We start from the raw sequence: 22,839 nt of genomic DNA on the forward strand, positions 1-22,839 counted from the left end.
AGGGTATTATCTTGGCATAGAAAATAACCAGGAATAAAAGATTTTTAAATATTATGAAGTAGATTTTTAAATTTTTAAATTCATTTTGAGACAATATGAATTTTAAAAAGACAATAGAGCTAAATCTAAAATTAAAATACACAAAGTTTCTGTACACATTTGGCTTAAATGCAGAAGGTATAACATCTTACCACATGCATTTACTGGGTTTTGGGGTTCAAAAACTCAAAGCTCAGCATTTGTACAACTGATCAGAAAATGTCTGATCTTAACAAATGTCCAAGAATTTAAGTGTGAATAATCTGCTCAACCATATATAATAGATATATTTGAATACAGTTCCAAAGTTTTAGACTGTGCCAAGTATATTAATAGTGTTAATGAACTCTAGATTTTCTTAGAACCTTAGATTTCTTTCAGAATCTGTGGTACTATTGTTTCAGGTCCCACAGAGGTTTAGTTTGAAATCTATAGTGATGGATCACATAGAGAGACAAGCAAATTTTATCCCCTATTACAAGAAGGCAATGTGGAGTAGAAACAAAGAATGAGTGCCAGGCTGCATATGTTCAAATCCTAGTTTTGACACTTACCAGTTTATACAAGTTAATATTCCTGTATCTCAGTTTCTTTATATGTAAAATGGCAATGAAAGTACCAATTTCATAAGGTTATATAGACCCAATGAAGTAACACAATCAAGTTGCTCAATAAATGTTTGCTTTATTTTACTGCTCTGCTCTACAGACAATTTGCAAATATTCTTTTACATAAACCTATTAGAATAAAACAAAATAAGATACAAGAAGACCTATATAGTGAAAAAAAATATTTTGTCACATGTAAATTATTTTTGGGAGCAACCAAAAAAGGACATAATACCCTTTTACAGTTTAAAGAATTATTAAAAAATTAGGGAATTATTGTTGATTTCCTAAATTTGGGTCCAAGGTCCATTCTCCATTGATACATATGTACAAGAATTCCCCAAACAGGATGAACAGTGAGTAATTTGGAGAATTCATCTCAATTCTTTTTAATAACCCCTAATTCTTACTAATTTTTATATGTAAAAAATTAACAGTACATCAGCAAACTTTCATCAGTCAATTCAAGACAGAACAGTAATAGAGTGCTCTTTCATTTTGCTCTAAACGTGACATTTTCCTACTGATAGTTCAATTCTTGAAAATTTTATTAGCCCCAAAATTTAGCATACCTCAGACATGCCAGGAACATCTAAGGTTTAAGCTGCTGGTATTTATTCTAAAGTAAATTTTTTTTAAAGATTTTATTTATTTATTTGACAGAGAGAGACACAGCGAAAGAGGGAACACAAGCAGGGGGAGTGGGAGAGGGAGAAGCAGGCTTCCCGCGGAGCAGGGAGCCCGATGTGGGACTCGATCCCAGGACCCTGGGATCATGACCTGAGCCGAAGGCAGACGCTTAACGACTGAGCCACCCAGGCGCCCCTTAAAGTAAAATTTTAATACCAGAAATAAGCAGTAACAAGCCTAAAAAATTTTGACATTACCACAGGAAATAGTGAAGTTTTTTAAATAGTTAAAAAAAAAAAAAAGCACAACACCTTAAAACCTAAGCCCAACCAAGCTGTTACAGCAGTGTATCTACTTGGAGATTTTTTTTTTAAATATCCCCCCTCCCTCTCAGGCTTGCCCCAAAAAAGCTTTCAAAGAGAAAGCACAGACATGTGTGCACGCACACACACACACGGAAAGTGGAGAAAGGTGGAAGAGAGAAGGTAAAGAGAGGGGAGGGGTGGGGGTGGGGTGAGTAGAGGTGGTGAGTTAGAGATTTAAAAAAAAGTAAAGTCTTAAAAAGACCACTGAATTACCTGCTTTTTACTGCCTGCAGGCATATTTCTTGTCTCCAAGCAGCCCACTGAGCAGTTATGGCTGCTGCCCTTGGCCACCTGAGGCAAGGAACTTCTGGGTTTAGGGACCAGACAAAGACGTCATCAAAGGCTGCCCTATGCACGTGGCGCCTACGCACGTGACGTCAAAGAATCACATTGCATCACAATCTGGGATGCTGGGTATCTATTGGCAATGTTCGTGACTCACCATAACCTGGGGTCTATAGTCTGTTTCCGAGGGCTGAGCTCCCCCCTGGGACTGTGGCTGGGGCCAAACAGAGTGTTCCCGGCCTCCATTCCTCCTTTCATTGACTGTTTCAATGAAAGAGATCCTGTCTTGGTGCCTGCTTGAGACCTCCCTCAAGATTTTGCTCGAGATCTAACTTAAGATGAGTGCTTCAGTTCCCCACTTTGAAATGTCCACACTCTATGTCGGAGACCTGCACCCCGAAGTGAATGAGGCAATGCTGTATGAGAAATTCAGCTCTGCTGGGCCAATCCTTTCCATTCGGCTGTGCCGTGATCTGGTAACGCGCCGCTCTCTGGGCTACGCTTACGTGAACTTCTTGCTGTGGGCTGATACTGAGTGGGCTCTGGACACTATGAACTTTGATATTATCAATGGCAAGCCACTGCGTATTATGTGGTCCCAGCGTGACCCATCACTTCGTAAGAGTGGAGTGGGCAATATATTCATCAAAAATCTTGCCAAGTCTATTGATAATAAGTCCCTTTATGACACATTTTCTGTCTTTGGAAACATTCTTTCTTGTAAAGTAGTAACCGATGAAAACGGATCAAGGGGTTTTGGATTTGTGCATTTTGAGAAATCGGAAGCTGCTAAAAGGGCCATTGCAAAGATGAATGTTATTCTGCTGAAGGGTAGCCGAGTTTTTGTTGGGCAGTTTAAACCTCGCAAAGAAAGGGAAGCAGAGCTGAGAGCTAAAGCAAACATATTTACCAATGTTTACATCAAAAATTTTGGAGATGATGTAGATGATGAATGTCTTAAAGAGGTTTTTGGTGAGTTTGGTTCTGTATTAAGTGTAAGAGTTATGACTGATGAAAGTGGAAAATCCAAAGGGTTTGGATTTGTGAATTTTGAGAATTTTGAAGATGCCAAGAAAGCCATTGAAAAGATGAATGGAAAAGTCCTTAATGGAAATCAAATTTATGTTGGTAGAGCCCAGAAAAAACTAGAGAGACAATCTGAACTAAAACATAAATTTGAACAAATAAAACAGGGTAAATTCACCAAGTGCAAGGGTGCTAACCTTTATGTGAAAAATCTTGAAGATGATATTGATGACAGACGACTGAGAGAAGAATTCTCCCTCTTTGGCACAATCTCTAGTGCCAGGGTCATGATGGAGGCAGGCCACAGCAAAGGCTTTGGTTTTGTTTGTTATACATCTCCTGAGGAAGCTAATAAAGCTGTCATGGCAATGAATGGAAAAATTGTGATCACCAAACCACTGTATGTGGCTATTGCACAAAGTAAGGATGAGCGCCAGGCTTTCCTCACCAAGAACTATATGGAAAGAATCTCAGCTGTGAGAGATGGAGATAATGCTATACTCAACTATCAAAAGATAACATCATCCAATAACTTCATACCAATTCTTCCTCAGTCTCAATGTGGCAATGTACATCTTTACAAGCCTGTGGTAAGGGCCAAATATCATCCATCTCAGAATTTACATTATGCTACCCACTCAGTAGCAGCGCCTAAGCCATCAATCAGCACTTTCATACAGCCACAAGTGCCAGGGGTCAAGTCAACCTATCAAATCACCAATATGACAACCCCGAAAATGGCTGTTTACCCTCAAACTTCTGCTTTAAGACCACCTGCAAACCAAAGATTCAAAAAAGTTACAGCTATTGCAAATGTCTGCAGGCCTCTTAAATTTAAAGTAGGAAGGCCAGCATCCAACCAGAAGCCTATCCCTGTTGGTCATGATATTTCAAATGTGTCTGTGTGGGCATCAGCTACTACTCAGAAGAATATCTTGGGTCAAAAGCTGGTACCTCTGGTTCAATCCATTCACCCAACTCTGGCTGGAAAAATCTCTAGAATACTGTTGGAGATGGATGATGCTGAAATTCTTTATATGCTCAAATATCCTGAGTTTCTCTGTGCCAAGATTAATGAAGTGATCCTTATTCTGCAGTCCAACCAAGCTTAAGATATTGCCCTAATAGCTACTAACAGCACTCCCAATATCCAATTTATGTAAAATGAAATTCCTGCTTGGAAATGAAATTTTCAAACAATGAAAAACATAAATATTGGAGAAAATGATGAGAATAAAAACAAATTTTTAAGAAAAATAAATTTATACTTTACCAAGCAAATGTCAAGTTTCATTACTGGTATTTGATTATTCAGGGTTTAAAAGTAAATATAGAGGGGCACCTGGGTGGCTCAGTTGATTAAGTATCTGCCTTTGGCTCAGGTCACGATCCTGGGGTCCTGGGATCGAACCCCAAGTTGGGCTCCCTGTTCAGTGGGGAGCCTGCTTCTCCCTCTCCCTCTGCCACTTCCCCCCATTTGTGCTCTCACTCTCAAATAATTAAATAAGATCTTTAATTTTTTTTTAAATAAAAGTAAATACAGAATATAAGAACAGGGAATTCAAAAAAAAAGAGAAAGAGGAAAGAAAAAGAATTAAAATGCCAGGGCACCTGGGTGGCTCAGTCGTTAAACGTCTGCCTTCGGCTCCGGTCATGATCCCAGGGTTCTGGGATCAAGCCCCACATCAGGCTCCCTGCTCGGCGGGAAGCCTGCTTCTCCCTCTCCCCCTCCCCCGCTTGTGTTCCTGCTCTTGCTAACTCTCTCTGTCAAATAAATAAATAAAATCTTTAAAAAAAAATAAAATGCAGAATTTTCAAAGGATGTAGAAGCACTATGGCAAAATTACACAGAAAACAATAAATCAGTCTTTATTTTTAATATTTTTCTTACCTATAAGTAGTATAAAATGACACCAGTATTTTATATTCTAGAATGTGGTATTTGGATTTTACTTGGTAATTAATAATTCCAAAAGGAAATGTAACTTGAGTTTTAAAATTTTTAGTAAAAGTTTAACAGAAGGTAAAAATATGAAAGATTCCAATAGCTACAACTATTTCATGAATAGCTTCACAAAATATTACAATATAAAATGGAAAATGCTGAAGAGAAATGCAGTATATATAAATACATAATACTGACCTAAAATAAGGCATTTTTTTTTTTTTTAGAAAACAAACTAAAGAGACTAAGGGAATAAGAACAGAGACAATAACGTAAATTTTTTAAAGCAAAATTTCCCTTTTTATTATACTAAATCCAAACTGTTAACCAAAGACAAGAAAAATAGATCAGAAAAAATAATGCCATCTATAAAGGTTTATATTTTTCTTTGTTTTAAAGTTAAATACATTATTTTGTTGACAAAGGAGAGTTTTAGATTTCATACTAACAGTTTTTAGTAAAAATTGCTGTTCTGTATAAAAGAAAAAATATCAGGATTTTTCATAAAGCAGTTGTTTAGTTAAAAATTGTGTAAAGATATGAAATATTTGATGTCATTTTTTAAGTTGGGTTATTTGCATTTTTATTGATGTATTTTAAGAGTCTGTTAAATATTTTTGAGACTAGTCCCTTATAATATGTTCTAAGTATTTTTTCCCATTCTGTGGGTCATCTTTTTACTTCTTTTTTTAAAAATTTTATTGTTATATTAGTCACCATACAATACCTCATTAGTTTTTGATGTGGTGATCTACTATCCATTGTTTTCATATAACACCCAGTGCTCCATGCAGTACATGTCCTCCCTAATACCCATCACCGGGCTAACCTATCCCCCGACCCTCCTCCCCTCTAAAACGCTGTTTGTTTCTCAGAGTCCATAGTCTCTCATGGTTCATCTCTCCCTCCGATTCCCCCTCCTTCATTGTTCCCTTCCTTCTCCTAATGTCCTTCATGCTATTCCTTAGGTTCCACAAATAAGTGAAACCATATGATAATTGACTTTCTCTGCTTGACTTATTTCACTTAGCATAATCTCCTCCAGTCCCATCCATGTTGATGTAAAAGTTGGGTATTCATCCTTTCTGATGGCTGAGTATAATATTCCATTGTATATATGGACCACATCTTCTTTATCCATTCATCTGTTGAAGGACATCTCAGCTCTTTCCACAGTTTGGCTATTGCGGACATTGTTGCTATGAACATTGGGGTGCATATGGCCCTTCTTTTCACTACATCTGTGTCTTTGGGGTAAATACGCAGGAGTGCAATTGCTGGGTCATAGGGTAGCTCTATTTTTAAATTTTTGAGGAACCTCCACACTGTTTTCCAAAGTGGCTGTACCAACTTGCATTCCCACCAATCGTGTAAGAAGGTTCCCCTTTCTCCACAACCTCTCCAACATTTGTTGTTTCTTTCCCTGTCCATTTTTGCCATTCTAACTGGTGTAAGGTGGTATTTCAATGTGGTTTTGATTTGAATTTCCCTGATGGCTAATGATGATGAACATTTTTTATGTGGCTGCTAAAAACAAATGTTTTCTTTCAAGAAAAACTTCTTCTTTTTGGGGATATACTAAGTAAGATGTACTAACTTCAGAGATTTGTCAGAGACCTAATTTGGATGGGACTATATGCCAAATGGCAGTGGTAATGGCAGAGATATCTTCTTGGATAAGGAACTGATATTTGTAAAGGAGGGAAGGAGGTAATGGGAAAGAGTAAGCAGAAGCAACAATCATAGGTGATAATAGTTTAATAGACATGTCAGCCCAAAAAATGCCAAAGATTTTAGATTTGAGAAAGAGAAGAGAAAGGGCAGGACAGAGTAGAAATAACAGAGCAAGAATAGGAAGCATTTCTATAGTCAGCACTTGGATATAATTCTAGAGATGCACAAATTCAAGGTTAAGATAAAAAGGGAAATACTAGGGCGCCTGGGTGGCTCAGTTGGCTAAGCGACTGCCTTTGGCTCAGGTCATGATCCTGGAGTCCCGGGATCGAGTCCCGCATCGAGCTCCCCGCTTGGCAGGGAGTCTGCTTCTCCCTCTGACCCTCCTTCCTCTCATGCTCTCTGTCTCTCATTCTCTCTCTCTCAAATAATTAAAATCTTTAAAAAAAAAAAGGGAAATACTAAATTTGAGGCATTTTTGTTCCATTGTTTTGAGCAGAAGTTGCTCGCTATCTGACATCTGCTTATTCCAATTTTTATGAGATAGCTGTCTCCTTTATGTCATCATGTACTTCAGAGAAGTTTTGAGATACCTCAGTTTAGGGACTCTGGTTAAAGTAGAAGTCGAGTTGATAAGGGGTACATATTTCTTTAGCTGCAACACAAGGGACCAAAGATGTATCCCGTGTAGGTTTGCTGTCCTGTTAGTAATAAGGAGGACCTGGTAGAGGTCTTTCCAGTGGGGTTCCAGAGCAGTTTTGTGTGTGTGCGTGTGTGTGTGTGTGTGTGTGTGTCTATTCCAGTAGATTAAGTGTCCTGATTGTAAGTCCAGAAAGTAGGGTGGCTTCTTTAGAAAGACGAATTGACTCTGTTGATGATAAGTCTGAGTATATTGCATTAGCCCTTTACATTATTGGGTAATATTTTCCTGCAACAAAGTAGAGCTTAAAATAAGAGTGTAGCTCCTAATCTCTTTGGTCTGCCTGTGACAAACATATAAGCTCATAATCTACATTTGCTATTAGGGTCAACAGGACAAACTTAGGCCAAAGTAGTTTTATGTCTTCAGAAAGCTTAGCAAGTTTTGATTTTAAAGTATTAGCTCTTTCTATTTTTCCTGAGAATTGAGCATGGTGAGGACAGTATAATTTTTGGCCAGCAGGCAACACATTACAAAATTCCTTAATTACGGTCCTGGTAAAATGAGTAGCTCTTTACTAGAAAGTTAAGTAGGAAAACAAAATCTCATCATTTTTCAGCCACAATAAAAATAGCTTCCTTTTAGCAAATTTAGAAAGCCTTTCACTATTTGAAATAGCAGACAATAATAAGCACATATTCAAAGTCTTGTGATGTAGGGTGTTGTATAAAGTCCATTTGAGAATATTCAAAGGTTCCCTTGTGGTTCCTATCTATGTACCACCTTTATAAAGTTTTCTAGAGTTATGAGTCTGGTAGGTAAGACATATACTGGAGACCCTTATCTGCTATACAATTAAATCTTCCCCTTTAATGTTATTCCAGAAGAGTTTTTATGTTTTCTTTACTGTGGTGGGTCATAGTGTGCATATTTTTTCGTCAAGATCCATTTCAGAGTGTCTGGAGAGACTAACCAGTCATCTTGCTACCTCTATAACTGGTCGGATTAGAGAGAACACCCAGATTTCTCCAGTTATCTTTTTTCACAGTCTGATCATTGTGATTTCAGTTTGCTCATAAACTTCATGAAGTGATCTGGATTAACCAGATTAACTTTAATTTGCTGACTTAATTAAACCTGGGTGAGAGTAACTTGGTTAACACACTGGTCTGCTGAGATATTTCATTTTCCTTCACAAGTTTATTCTCTAGTATGAGCTTCAATGTTAATTACAACCAATTTTTTAGGGAGAAACAAGGCATTTAGTAAAACTCAAACTTGCTCACTGTGCTTAATGGGTGCACCATCAGCAGTTGAGAAACCACGTTTCCATAACATTTGGAAACACACACAAAGCATATGCTGTCTATTTATGTTAGCCATTTCATCCTTTGCTAGCTGACAGGATCTAGTCTAGCTACTTTATCTAGTTGTGCTGATTTGACTTCAGAAAAAGGATTATTCAATAAATTCTTGGAAAGTGATAACAGTATATCCAGCTTGAAAATATTCTGTTCATTCTTAAGCTGTGACCCATCTACAAAGAATTATGAGTCTAACAGAGGAGTTCAGAGTGAGGTGGGGAAAATTTTGGGGTTAATGTTAAACTATTACTTTCTCTGGAAGAGGGAAAAAAGATAGGTAGCTGGATTAAGGGTATGACAACTATGGATGTGCTATGATTCACCTTGGCCCTTTGTTGGATCTGCTGTTCTTTTCCATTAAATGGTATCAGATGTCAAAATATTCCACACAGGAACCGCTGACTGCAAGTGATTCAAAGGTTTATTACTCTTTCAGGAATTGGCAAAGTAAGGGGAATCCCTGGGCAAGAGTGCCAACCAGTTATAGGACCTTCTGATATCCAGAAGGAGAGAGGGAAAGAGCCTGGTAGGGACGTTTATAGGACTGGTGCCCATGGCTAGGATTTTGTTGAATAATGTTAGGGGTGTACTAATTTCAAACCGCCCACCCCTTTTTTGGGGGGTGATGCAAAATCAAATGGATAGTGCCCCTAATGATTTGGGATTTAGGGTTCCTAGGGTAATAAAAGAAGAGGCTCTATGTGTTGTATAATGACTCATTAAAGTTCTATATTTTTCCCACATCCATAGATGAGGTAGCCTAGAGGACATTAGGTATTAAGGCAAGCAAATAAGAAATTTTAGGTAATTCTAGAGTAGAAAAGAGTTAGAGACACAAGAGTCCAAAGTAGTCAAGTGGAACCACATAATATGGTATATTTGACTATCAAAGTCTGGGGAATCAAGAAAAAGTCCTTTGAATGTGCACCTAATAGTAGGTAACCACTGAGCAAATTTTACCCATTTATCTAATTTTAATAAATTAGCATAGTTGTAAAGACTTAGAAAAAAATCATCTGGAGAAGTTAAGGTTCCCAAGGAGATAGGCAGTATGGGAGTGGACAGAAAAGTGAGGAATAAAAAATGTGTTTGGTAAGTCCCAACACCAAGACCTTTTTATTGTTGAGGAAGGGTGGTAGGAAATTAGGAGAGATTATTGGTGGATAGTGTGGCTCTAATGTCTACTGAAAACAAGATTGGATAGTCATTTACTAATATAGTTAGTTTTTGTTTTGTTTTTTGTTTTGTTTTGTTTTGTTTTGTTTTTTTACTGATACAGAGACAGTTAGGACACAGGAGGAAGCCCTCCTCAGAGGAATTGTTCTATTTCTGATTAAGCAGCCTGTTGGGTGGCTTGTTTCCTGGCCAAAGAAAGACAACTATGGACCCAGTAGCCTTTTTATTTGTAATATCTTCAAGTATCGATCCTTACCTGCATTGTGTCTGTTTTAAAATGACAGTGATACGATTTTGCAGTGTGTGGTTTTCTCTATGTTTATTATGCTATTCTCAAAACACTGGGCCGTATGGTCTTCCAGCCTATATTATGCTTCAAAATAGCATCTATTTTAGGCTAAAGGCCATTAACAAAAAGGTGAAGATTGCCTGTGGCAGTGTTAATGTGAATGCCAAACCCTGAATATTTCCTAAAAGTGGTTTCCAGTTGATGCTTAAAATTAAGAGACAGATTGATTTGTTGACAGAGTTGGATTATTCCCCAGTCAATTTGAGGGGAAATCCCCAGGAATTGCCTTTAAAAAACTTTCTTGTATCCCCAATGCTTTCACTTATTTGAAGGAGAAAGGATAAAGGTTCTACTCTAAAGGTTAAAAGGACCTGGGAAAGGGAAGAAGGAGAAAAAAAGTAGTGGAGGTTGAGGAACAGCCTCTCCTGGAAACTAGCAGAGTGGCACTAAGGCACAGAAACAGAGTTAGGAGCAGGTCTTTGGGGAGAGAGAGGTTGAAGTTGTTTTAAGAGAGGCCACAATAGACTGGAATCTCTTGAATTGTTTTCTTTTCTCAGCTTCTTTGTACTAGTTAAAGAAAGTTGCCCATTGTTAGTTGGCTATCTTATTTTCTTTTTTTTTTTTTAAGGCACCATGAAAGGAGCCACTAAGTTCAAGTTTATCTTCCCTGAGGTCACTACTTAGCCCATGATAAAAGATTGCAGATAGAAGAAGGGAGAAAGGCCTTTTTGTACCTTAGGACAATTATCTAATTCTCTGCTTGGCTAGATATTCCAGAAAGATGAAAGGAAACAGAGATAGTGCCTTTAATCAGACAGTAGATTAACCTTTTCAAAGATTCAAAGCCACAATATCTATGTTGCGGGACAAATTTAAGCACAGGAGTAGGAGGAGGCTTTAACACCCAACCTACCTATAGTTCCAGAAAAGGGAGGAAACCTGAGATCCTTGATGCACTCTGTTCTAGTGTGAAACCTCAGCAGGAAAAGGGTTCATTCAGACTGGCTCTGCATCACAGAACAAAATTGTCAAGAAAAAAAATAGTCAAAGTGACTTAAAAAGATGTTAAAGACTTTATTTAAGTGATGCACATCAGAAAGAAGCTTAAGACCTCGTGACTCTGAACCAAAGCAGAATTGGAGTTTTTATTGGGTGAGAAGAAAGGTGTGTGACTGAATTTGTTCTCTATCACTGTGTCACAAACTACCACAAATTAAGACTTAGCAATTTAAGACAACACATATTTATCATCTCACAGATTCTGTGGGTCAGGATTCTGAGCATGGCTTAGCTGGGTTCTTCCATTCAGGGTCTCACAAGACTGCAATCAAGGAGTCAGCTAATCTACATTCTTTTCTGAAGCTTGAGATCCTCCATCTCACATGATTTCCAGCAGAATTCAGTTCCTTGTGATTGTAGAACTGAGGCTTTAAGCTTCTAGAGGCTGTCCTGAGGTCCTGGCCATATATACCTTTCCTTTTATGTCAGCTTGCTTCTTCAAGGTCAGCAAAAAAGCCTCTTGCTCCATTTTGTGAAAACGAAGTCTTCTATAATATAACCAAGGGAGAAACATACCATAACCTTTTGTCATAATTTTTATTGGTTAAAAACAAATCAAGGATTCTGTCTGCAATCAAAAGAAGATTATATAAGGGAGTACATCACTGGAATTCACCTGAGAGTATGTCTGCCACAGTGATTGTAGCCCTGCCCAAGGTTTTAGTTTTTAGTTTGTTTGTTTTGCTTTGCTTTTGCTTTTGTTTTGTTTTGTTTTGTTTTGTTTTATCTGTAACTTCTACAAAACTTGCAGCTTGAATTGTTGGAGAGGAGATGTACAGTTTTTCATGCTGCCTGCTAGGGATTGTTGGTACAATCTCACTTTTGCAGCTGTAAGAACAATTTGATAGAGAGCTCTCTTTATAAGATGTGAAGGCTATCTGTTAACTTTCTAATGCCAGCTGAGGTTCAGAGGAAGGTGAGATAAAAAGTGAAAAAGTAGTAGTAGAAGAGAAAGACAGAGAGAAAAGAAAGAAGGCAAAAGTAGAAGCAAGGAAAACTGGGGTTTGTTTTAATTCTTTTACAGTGCCAAATAAATGTTAATGTTTTATTTTTTTATTTGAGTGCACTTGACACACAATACATATTAGTTTCAAGTGTAGTGTACAAATAGTGATTCAACAAGTTTATAGATGATATTGTGTTCACCACAAGTGTAGTTACCATCAGTCACCATACAACACTGTTACAATATCATTGACTATATTTTTCATTCTCTGTTTATAACTATGACTTATTCATTCCATAACTAGAAGCCTGTATCTTCCACTCCTCTTTACCCATTTTCCCATTCCCCTAATCACCTCCCCTCTGGCAACCATCAGTTTGTTCTCTGTATTTACAGGTCTGATTCTGCTTTTTGTTTATTCTTTTTGTTTGTTTGTTTTTAGATTTCACATATAAATGAAATCATATGGTATTTGTCTTTCTTTGTCTGACATATTTCACTTAGCATATTAACCTCCATCCATGTTGTTGGAAATGGAATGATCTCATCCTTTTTATGGCTGTGTAATATTCCATTATGTATGTGTTTGTGTGTGTGTGTGTGTATACTACTCCTTCCTTTTCCAGTTGTCTATTGATGGACACTTAGATTGCTTCCATATCTTGGCTATTGTAAATAATGCTGCAATAAAAATATGTTTTTTTCTCCTCTCTTGTTTCTGATTTTATGTATTTGGGTACCTTTTTTCTTGATGAGTCTAGCTAATGGTTATTAATTTTATCTTTTCAAAGAAGCAGCATTGATTTTTTTCTTTCTCTCTCTCTCTTTTTTTTTTTTTAGTCTCTATGTCATTTCATTCTGCTCTGATCTTTATTATTTCCTTCCTTTTACTCACCTTGGGCTTTGTTTGTTCTTTTCCTAGCTCCCTTAGGTATAAGTTAAGATTATTTATTTGAGCTTGTTATTTGTTCCTTAAGGTAGGCCTGTATCACTATGTATTTCTATCTTAGAACTACTTTTGCAAAAAAAAAAAAAAAAAAAACAAAAAAACAAAAAAAAAACTACTTTTGCTGTGTCCCAAAGATTTTGACCTGTTGCATTTTCATTTTTATTGTCTTTAAGTAGTTTTTTTTTTTATTTTTTTCTTTGATTTCTTTGTTGACACATTGATTGTTTAGGATCATGTGGTTTAGCTTCCACATGTTTGTGGGGTATTTTAGTCTTCTTTCTTATGATTGATTTCTAGATTTATACCATTGTGATTGGAAAAGATACATGGTATGATTTCAATCTTCTAAAATTTATTAAGGTTTGTTTTGTGGCCTAACATGTGACCTATTCTGGATAATGTTCCATATGCACTCGAAAATAATGCATATTCTGTGGCTTTTGGATGAAATGTTCTGTATATATCTGTTATGTCCATCTGGTCTAATGTGTCATTCAAAGACACTGTTTCCTTATTGATTTTCTGCCTGGACGATCTATTCATTGATGTAAGTGGAGTTTTAAAATCTCCTACTATTATCATAGCACCATAAATTTCTTTATTTATGTTCATTAATATTTGCTCTATATACTCAGGTGTTTCAGTGTTGTTTGCATAGATATTTACCATTGTTATATCCTCTTGTTGGATAGATACCTTTATCATTATGTAATGCCTTTCTTTGGTGTTACAGTCTTTGTTTTAAAGTCTACTTTGTCTGATATAAGTTTTGCTACTTTTTTTTCTTTGCTTCCAAGTGCACAATAAATGGTATTCTACTCCTGCACTTTCATTCTGTATCTGTCTTTAGGTCTGAGATGAGTTTCTCATAAGCAGCATATAGATGGGTCTTGTTTTTTGTTTTGTTTTGCTTTTTGTTTGTTTTTGTTTGGATTAAATCCATTCTGCCACTCTATGTCTCTTGATTGGAGTATTTAGGCCATTTACATTTAAAGTAATTACTGATAGGTATGTACTTGTCATTTTGTTATCTGTTTTCTGGTTGTTTTTGTGGTTCTTCTCTGCTCCTTTCTTCTTCTCTTGGTCTCTTTCTTTGTGATTGAAGAATTTCTGTGGTGTTTTGTTTGGCTTTCTTTGTGCACATCTTCAGTAGGATTTGGGCTGATGGTTACCAGGAAGTTCTTATATGACATCATAACTATATAGAAGTGTATATTAATTTGATGGTCATTTAAGTTCAAACACATTCTTAAAAATAAACTTCTTTTTTCTCCCTCTTCCACGTTTTCCCACATTTTATGTATATGTTGTCATATTTTACTTATGTTATTCATAGTCTTCTTATGTCTAATTACAGCTATTTCTTTTCCACTTAAAGAGGTGCCCTTTACCATTTCTTAAAAGGCTGGTTTAGTGGTGATAAAACCTTTTATCTTTTGTTTGTCTGGTAAACTCTTAATAACTCCTTTAAATCTAAATGATAAAGTTGCCAGTTGAGTACTCTTCGCTGTAGGTATTTTCCTTTCACATTTTGAATATATTATGCCACTCCCTTCTTTATGTCCTTATGTCCCTTTGGGATTGCAAAGTTTCTGCTGAAAAATCAGCAGATAGCCTTACACATTTTTCTTATATGTAACTTTTTGCTTCACTCTTGTTGCTTTTAAAAATATCTCTTTATCTTTAGATTTTGAGATTTTAATTATACTGTGCTGTGGTGTGGACATCCTTGGTTTCATTTTGTTTGGAACTCTTTATGCTTCTTTGATCTTGATGTCTATTTTCTTCCCTAAATTAGGGAAGTTTTCATGTATTCTTTCTTCAAATAAGTTTTTTACCCCCTTCTCTTTCTTCTTTTTCTTCTGGAACCGCTATAATGTGAGTGTTTGTTCTCATGATGTAGTCCAAGACATCTCTTAAACTATCCTCATTTTATTTATTTATTTATTTATTTATTTATTTATTTATAGATTTTATTAATTTATTTGAGAAAGAGAACAAGCAGGAAGGAGGAACAGAGGGAGAGAGAAGCAGACTCCCTGCTGAGCAGGGAGCCTGACATGGGGCTCAATCCCAGGATCTGGAGATCATGACCTGAATCAAAGGTCTGAGCCTTAAAAGAGTAAGCCACTCAGGTGCCCCACAATCTTCATTTTTTGAAAAAATCTTTTCTCTTTTAGCTGTTCAGCTTGGGTGTTTAACATTACACTGTCTTACAGATTGCTGACATGTTTTTTGCATCTGCTAGTATGCTGTTGGGTCTTGCTAGTGTGTTTTCAATGTCAGTTATTATATTCTTTAACTCTTTAAATTTTTTTCTTTTTTTTTTTTTTATTATGTTATGTTAGCAACCATACAGTACATCATTAGATTTGAGGTAGTGTTCCATGATTCATTTTTTGCGTATAACACTCACTGTTCCATGTAATATGTGCCCTCCTTAACACCCATCACTGGGCTAACACAACCCCCCACCACCTCCCATCTAAAACCCTCAGTTTGTTTTTCAGAGTCCATAATCTCCTATGGTTTGTCTCCCCTCCGATTTCCATCCATTCCTTGTTATACTTCCTTCTCATAATGTCCTCCATGCTATTCCTTATGTTCCACAAATAAGTGAAACCATATGATAATTGACTTTCTCTGCTTGACTTATTTCACTTAGCATAATCTCCTCCAGTCCCAACCATGTTGATGTAAAAGTTGGGTATTCATCCTTTCTGATGGCTGAGTAATATTCCATTGTATATATGGACCACATCTTCTTTATCCATTCATCTGTTGAAGGGCACCTCGGCTCTTTCCACAGTTTGGCTATTGCAGACATTGCTGCTATGAACATTGGGGTGCATATGGCCCTTCTTTTCACTACATCTGTGTCTTTGGGGTAAATACGCAGGAGTGCAATTGCTGGGTCATAGGGTAGCTCTATTTTTAAATTTTTGAGGAACCTCCACAGTGTTTTCCATAGTGGCTATACCAATTTGTATTCCCACCAACAGTGTAAGAGGGTTCCCCTTTCTCCACAACCTCTCCAACATTTGTTGTTTCTTTCCCTGTCCATTTTTGCCATTCTAATTGGTTTAAGGTGGTATCTCAATGTGGTTTTGATTTGAATTTCTCTGATGGCTAATGATGATGAACATTTTTTCATGTGTCTGTTAGCCATTTGTATGTCTTCTTCAGAGAAGTGTCTTTTCATATCTTCCACCCACTTTTTGACTTGATTATTTGTTTTTTGGGTGTTGAGTTTGAGAAGTTCTTTATAGATCTTGGATCCCAGCCCTTTATCTGTAGTGTCATTTGCAAATATCTTCTCCCATTCTGTGGGTTGCTTCTTTGTTTTGTTGACTATTTCCTTTGCTGTGCAGAAGCTTTTTATCTTGATGAAGTCCCAAAAGTTCATTTTTGCTTTTGTTTCACTAGCTTTTGGAGATGTATCTTGAAAGAAGTTGCTGTGGGCAATATCAAAGAGGTTACTTAATTGGTTCTTTATTTATATTTTCTAGCTCTTTATTAAAGGTCTCACTGAATTCTTCCAATTTTCTCTCCAGACTGGTGAGCATCTGTATGACCATTACTTTAAATTCCTTATCAGGCATATTGTTAATCTCCATTTCATTTATTTCTTTTCCCCAGATTTTGTCTTGTTCTTTCTTTTGGAGACTATTCCTCTGTCTCCTGATTTTGCTTGACTTTCTCTTTGTTTCTATGGATTAGGTGGAACAGCTACTTCTCCTAAACTTGAAGGAATGGTCACATGTGTTATTGTACCTAATTAGACTGTGTGTGGTTGTTGTCTTTTGCTTGCTGTCTTGAACTATATGGCTGCGGTGGGTTGGCAGTCCTGGGGCTTTCCCAACAGTGGGTGCAATGCCTGGACAGTTAAAGTTGAAGTGGATGCAGGCTGGGGTGTCCTGGGGTTCTTTGTATTGAAAACACCTTGGCAAAACAGCTGAAGCTGAAATAGGTGCAAGTCAGTATCCCTTGGGTCACTCTGTGCAGAAGATGCCCTGGCAGTGTGGCTGGAGCTGAAGCAGGGTATGGGCTGGGAGGTCCCTGAATTGGGTGCAACCAGGAATGTCCCAAGGTGCTTAGCATGGGGGTTTGCCCTGGTAGAATGGCTGGGACCAATGCAAGAACAGGCTGGGATTTTGGGGGGTGGGTACTCCAAGCAGTGGGCATGCTTGGAGGGTAGCTGGATCTGAAGCAGATGTCAGCTGAAAGATTCAGGAGCACTCTGCACCAGTGTTGCCCTAGAAAGCCATCAAAAGTTGAAGTGGTATGGGCCTGGAATGTTCTGGGTTGCTTTGTACCTGTGTCACCTTGGCATGAAGTCTGGGGCTATAGTGAGCTCTAACCAGGGTTGTCCCAGTGTGCACCAGCCTGTGGCTGCCTTGTTAGGACAGTTGGCACTGATGTGGGCTATGGGCCCTAGGATCACTGAGGCAACAAGACAGTTAGGGCAACCAGATGGAGCACTGATGTTTTCAAGGAGGTAAGTGGAGCACAAACCATGCACATCAGCCTCTTTTACCAAGAGTGTTCCAGAAGCCCCAGAGTCATTTGGTAGAGTTCTAGGTCTGGCTCTTTTTTTTTTTTTAAGATTTTATTTATTTATTTGAGAGAGAGAGAGAAAGCATTAGCAGTGGGGCTAGGGGCAGAGGGAGAGGGAGAAGCAGACTCCCCACTGAGCAGGGAGCCTGATGCAGGGCTCATCCCAGGGCCCCAGGAGCATGACCTGAGCTGAAGGCAGATGCTTAACCAACTGAGCCACTCAGGCGCCCCTAGGTCTGGCTCTTTTATATGGCCACTGCTCTTTTAAACCATGACTTTTTGAAGAAAGAAAATTTTTAAAAGAAAAAAAAATAAAAAACAAAAAAAATAAAAAGAGGAAAAGCTAAGATTGCAGCTTATTTTATCAATAAAACAAAATTTATCATTTTTCTGGAACGATTTTAGATTACCAAGTGTTGAAAACATAATACAGAGTGTTCCATATACCCTTCCCTCAACTTCCCTTTAGCTAACATCTTACAAAAACAATGTATTTATCAAAACTAAGAGATTAGAATTAGTACACCAATATTAACTAAACTACAGACTTTATTAAGATGTCATCATTTTTTTGTTTGTTTTTTTACGAATATTTCAGGAGACAGAGGGAGCTGAGATGGCAGCATAGTAAGAGGACCCTAGGCTTGCCTTATCTTTGAACACAGCTAGATAACTATCAAATCATTCTGAATACCCAAGAAATTGCCCTGAAGACTGATAGAACAACTGCACAACTAGAGGTAAAGAAAAGACAGCATAAAGGAAGGTAGAAAGTGCAGAGACATGGTTTGGGGGAGAAACAGATCACAAGTACTGTAGAGGGGAAGGAGCCCTGGTCATGGAGAAAGGTGAGAGAGTGGAGTGCACAGGGATATGCACAAGGAGAACACTTCCCCAAACCCATTGGCTGGGAAAACAAGAGGGGGGATTTTCATGAGTTTTTGCAATAAGCAGGGTTCGAAGAATGGAGTTTTAAAGGTCAGAAGGTTTGGCTGGGATAGAGCCCTGAGGGTGCTGCCCTACTTATGGAGAGAGGGCAGAAAAGCAACCCCGGGGGGCGGAGGGGCAGGAGGTACAGAGAGTGGCATCTGAGGATTGTCTAAGGCACTAGGGGAGAGACTGTTCACTCTTCTTGTAGCACATCTGTGAGGGGTGGCATTTGCAGAGACATCTCTCCAGAGACAAAAGAGCCAGTGGGCATGAAATCCCTCCCCCACTAGTAAGAGATTGGTTTACTGAGATAGAATAATCTACCAAATTCTGGACTGTGAAGGTTCTTGGAGAAATTTCAAAAGCAGGACCACAGGGTCCAGAACAATTCTCCCAAAATGTGCCACGTTGTCATATGGTCTATTTTGAGCTGAATTCAATTAAGACCCAGAAGACTGAAGAAAACCTTTTACCTCTCTGTTAAATTACCTAAAATAATTTTTTTAAAGATTTTTTATTTACTTATTTGACAGAGAAAGACACAGCAAGAGAGGGAACACAAGCAGGGGGAGTGGGAGAGGGAGAAGCAGGCTCCCTGCTGAGCAGAGAGCCCGATGTGGGCCTTGAACCCAGGACCCTGAGATCATGACCTGAGCCGAAGGCAGATGCTTAATGAATGAGCCACCTAGGCGCCCTAATTACCTAAAATAATTTAGATAGGGATACTGGATCAGAAAGAGAACTATTACCAAGAGATAACATTTTTTTTAAATCTAAATGACCTATATTTATGGCAGGACAAACATCTAATTACCAAACATCTGCTCTTCTTATCTTCCTGTGACTCACCCTCCCCCACCCCATTTCAAGCTCCCACACCTTTATACCATTCCTTAGCTCAAAATTACACATAAGCCTCAATTTCCTAGCTTGTCCTTTTGTCTATTCTTATGGGGCCCTTGTATGTATGTAAATAAATTTTTTTCCTGTTAATCTGTTTTATGTTAATTTGATTATTAGAAGAGTTAAAGAGACCGAGAAGGATAGAGGAAACATTCACAATATACTTTTTCATGCTTTTGTACCTTTGTGTTATATTCCTTCTATCCACAGTGCCTTTTCTGTCCCTCATCTACTAATGAAATACGCTCAACCTCAAGGTTCAACTTAGGGATAATTAACTTAATCACACCACCTTCTCATCGCTATTCCAGAATTGGGTGGCTTTTGGTATCTCTAGGTGAGTAAGAATAGAGAAGACATGTATTAAAACACTTCACAAAAATGCTTATCAAATAAGACATGCTTAATAGATATTTACTTTTCTTACTATAGTGTGGAAATCCCTGCTTCTTTTCAGTGCCTTACTATAAACATTAAATGCTTGTGAAGTTTCATTCACACAGTTATCGAAGGTAAATTTTGTGGGAAGGAGGGGAAAGGTTAGTATAATGTAATGTGTCATAAATGCTGTATTGGTATAGATTTGTTTGTTTGTTTGTTTATTTATAATGATTTTATTTATTTATTTATTTATTTATTTGCGAGTGCACACCCAAGGTGGGGAGGGGGGGCACAGAAGGAAAGAATCTCACATAGACTCCCCAGTAAGCAGGAAGCCCAAGAATGCAGGGTTTGCTCTAAGGGTCCTGAGATCATGACCTTAGTTGAAATGAAGAGTTGGATGCTTAACTGACTGAGCCACCCCGGTATCAGGTATTGATATAGTTTTAAAATCATTCCTAAAAACTCTCAGTTCCTATGTGCTGGCAGTTTGCTAAGCCCCCACTCTAACCACCTTCCTCATTAGGCTCCCACACTCCAGAGCTAGGTACCAGACAAATAGGGACAGCCCCTATGCCCAAGAACATGAGAAATTATTCAGTTTAGCCAATCCACATCAAGCCTAGGAAAACTAGCTAACCCCACCCCCACTCCCCATACATCAACTGCTCCTTGTTACTCTGCTCCTGAGTGCAACTCTCTGTGTGGCAGCCTTGTCTAGTTTGTAAATATAAGTAACACAGACTTCTGCATTTCATCTATCCAAGATTAGTCTGTTCTATCTCACCACTGAAAGAATCTTTAAATATTATTAAATAGTAATGTAATCTTTAGTCTTAATTCTTAGAATAATCTCACTGAAGGACTTTCAAACAGAATTGAGTTACATGTCCACAGATTTAGTAAAGAAATGCTACTTCCTATAGTAATGATGGATAAAGAGAATTCAAATTGATATTTTAAATGAAAGACAATATTCTTTTCAAGAGCTCACTCAGAAATTTTCATAATTTCAACATTAATTGCACTCATCATTTGATGAATCCAAGGCTACACTTAATTATTGCCTTTCATGTGATCTGTAACAAGGGCAAATAGCTCAAATTCTCATATCTGCAAAGCTATAAAGTATGTAAGCAATGTCTATAACCATAAATGGGTTTGAATATTGACAGTAAAGTTAAACAAAACAGTTGTATGCAAAAAAAAAATCCACTCAGGGAAGAGGTACACTGGCAACTAAAGCAAAATGCATTAAATCTTGGCAATCTGAATACAGATTGTTACCCTATTTTGTTAATAAATAATAATTCAATAAAAAATGAAGTGAAATCTACTGTTTATCAAAGGCTGCTCATTTTCCATCTGCCTAAAATTACTTTTGATTATTACAAATGCAGATTACTGGGCCCTTCTAGAGGTAGAACTCAAGAATCCACTTTTTAAAAAAATCTTCATGTTGATTTTTGTGTACTCTACAGTTTATGTGTATTTCTTTTTTTTTCACTGTTTAAGGAATTTTTATTAAAGCAAGAATTTTATAATCCAAATTATGTTTCCTTGCTCAGTTATCAATTCTGTTATTTAAAACAGAAGTGACATTCTGAGCTATTCCACAGTAAAGAATTACAAAATTAAAGAAAGGAATGTTTTAAATGTTTGTACTTTGCTGAAAATTCTTTTTCCCAGGATCTATAAAACATTAATTTGTTTTTAAATTTTGCTATTTTTTGTGGGGCTTTTTGTTGTTGTTTTTAAATCAATAAGTAATCTAGGACTAGCATTATGTTTGCTAGACCTGGCATTTGCTTGGTACATAAGGTTCAAAGTTCCCTTTCTTTTTTTTATTTATTTTCTATTTTGCAATGTTTTTTTTTCATAATGTTTAAGTTTTTCGATGTTTAGAACTTCTTCATATGCTTGAGTCTCCAGAGTCTCTCCGTTCTAAAGTTGATGAAGCTGTAGTTGTACTACAAGCCCACCAAGCTAAAGAGGCTGCCCAGAAAGCAGTTAACAGTACCACTGGTGTTAAAACTGTTTAAAATTGATCAGGGACCACAAAAAATACTCGTGCTTCACCGAAGAAAAATATCTGAATTACCAATCTCCAACAACATGCCAGTGATTTTAACAGCAAGAGTAGGGTGCATGGCTTGAATTAGAGGAAAGAGCCGTTCACCCAACATTTGCTTTTGCTCTTGAGGAGGGGCAGATGCCAACGTGAAAGCAGTCAAAGGTCCCTGACCTTGTACATGAAGAGCAGGCTGCTGCATGGTAACTTGTGGCTGTGCATTAAGATGCTGTTGAGGATCGCGAACTCCCGCAGCGTACTTATACTGTGGAATGGTGTGGACAGCAGGTGTATTTCTAAAAAAGTTGGGGGTAGATAATTTGTGTGACATCCTTGTCAATGCACCCTTTTATGAATTCCCAAATCAATTTAATTCACAAATTATCTTAGTCCCTGCCTTCTCTCCCAGCCATTTTAGGACTATCAGAAATATAGTTTTGGCCAGTCAAATCATCTTGCTGGCATTCCAGCACAAAGTTATCTGAAGAGAATAAATGAAAAAATAATAATAAATACAATTCTCATTATTGAATGTGCATTAAATGGTACAGTTTAGGTGTTTTTCATATATCATCTTAATTTTATTATTTTATTTTATTTTTTTAAAGATTTTATTTATTTGACAGCAAGAGACACAGCAAGAGAGGGAACACAAACAGGGAGAGTGGGAGAGGGAGAAGCAGGCTTCCAGCCAAGCAGGGAGCCCGATGCAGGGCTCAATCCCAGGACCCTGGGATCATGACCTGAGCCGAAGGCAGATGCTTAATGACTGAGCCACCCAGGCGCCCCTATCATCTTAATTTGAAAACTCTAAGTATTATAGGTAATATTTTCATTTAGTACAATTAGGATCATAGAGATTAAGTAACTTGTTTATGGTCATATAACGAGTGATTGGGTCTGGATTAGAACACAGGGTTTACTTCAAACACTCATTCCTTTTCCACACAGCCTCTGATAATTAAAAAACAAACAATCAATCAATCAATAATCAGGGAAAGA

General features: G+C 37.5%; 1 protein-coding gene across 1 annotated transcript; it reads left to right on the top strand.

Moving 5' to 3' along the window:
• Positions 1–2,265: 2,265 nt before the first annotated feature.
• Positions 2,266–21,818, top strand: LOC118025975 (polyadenylate-binding protein 4-like). Its single transcript, XM_035028666.1, has 3 exons — positions 2,266–3,975; positions 8,023–8,026; positions 21,672–21,818. The coding sequence occupies exons 1-3, from the start codon at positions 2,266–2,268 to the stop codon at positions 21,806–21,808; spliced, it is 1,851 nt and encodes a 616-aa protein (XP_034884557.1). The 3' UTR covers positions 21,809–21,818.
• Positions 21,819–22,839: the final 1,021 nt, after the last annotated feature.

This window comes from Mirounga leonina, unplaced genomic scaffold (assembly GCF_011800145.1).
Source record: "Mirounga leonina isolate KUSES-001 unplaced genomic scaffold, KU_Mleo_1.0 Mir_204, whole genome shotgun sequence".
Taxonomy (NCBI): Eukaryota; Metazoa; Chordata; class Mammalia; order Carnivora; family Phocidae; genus Mirounga; species Mirounga leonina.

Excerpts from the sequence above, each read along its gene's own strand:
- LOC118025975 (XM_035028666.1), top strand. The coding sequence starts at position 2,266 with ATGAGTGCTTCAGTTCCCCACTTTGAAATGTCCACACTCTATGTCGGA.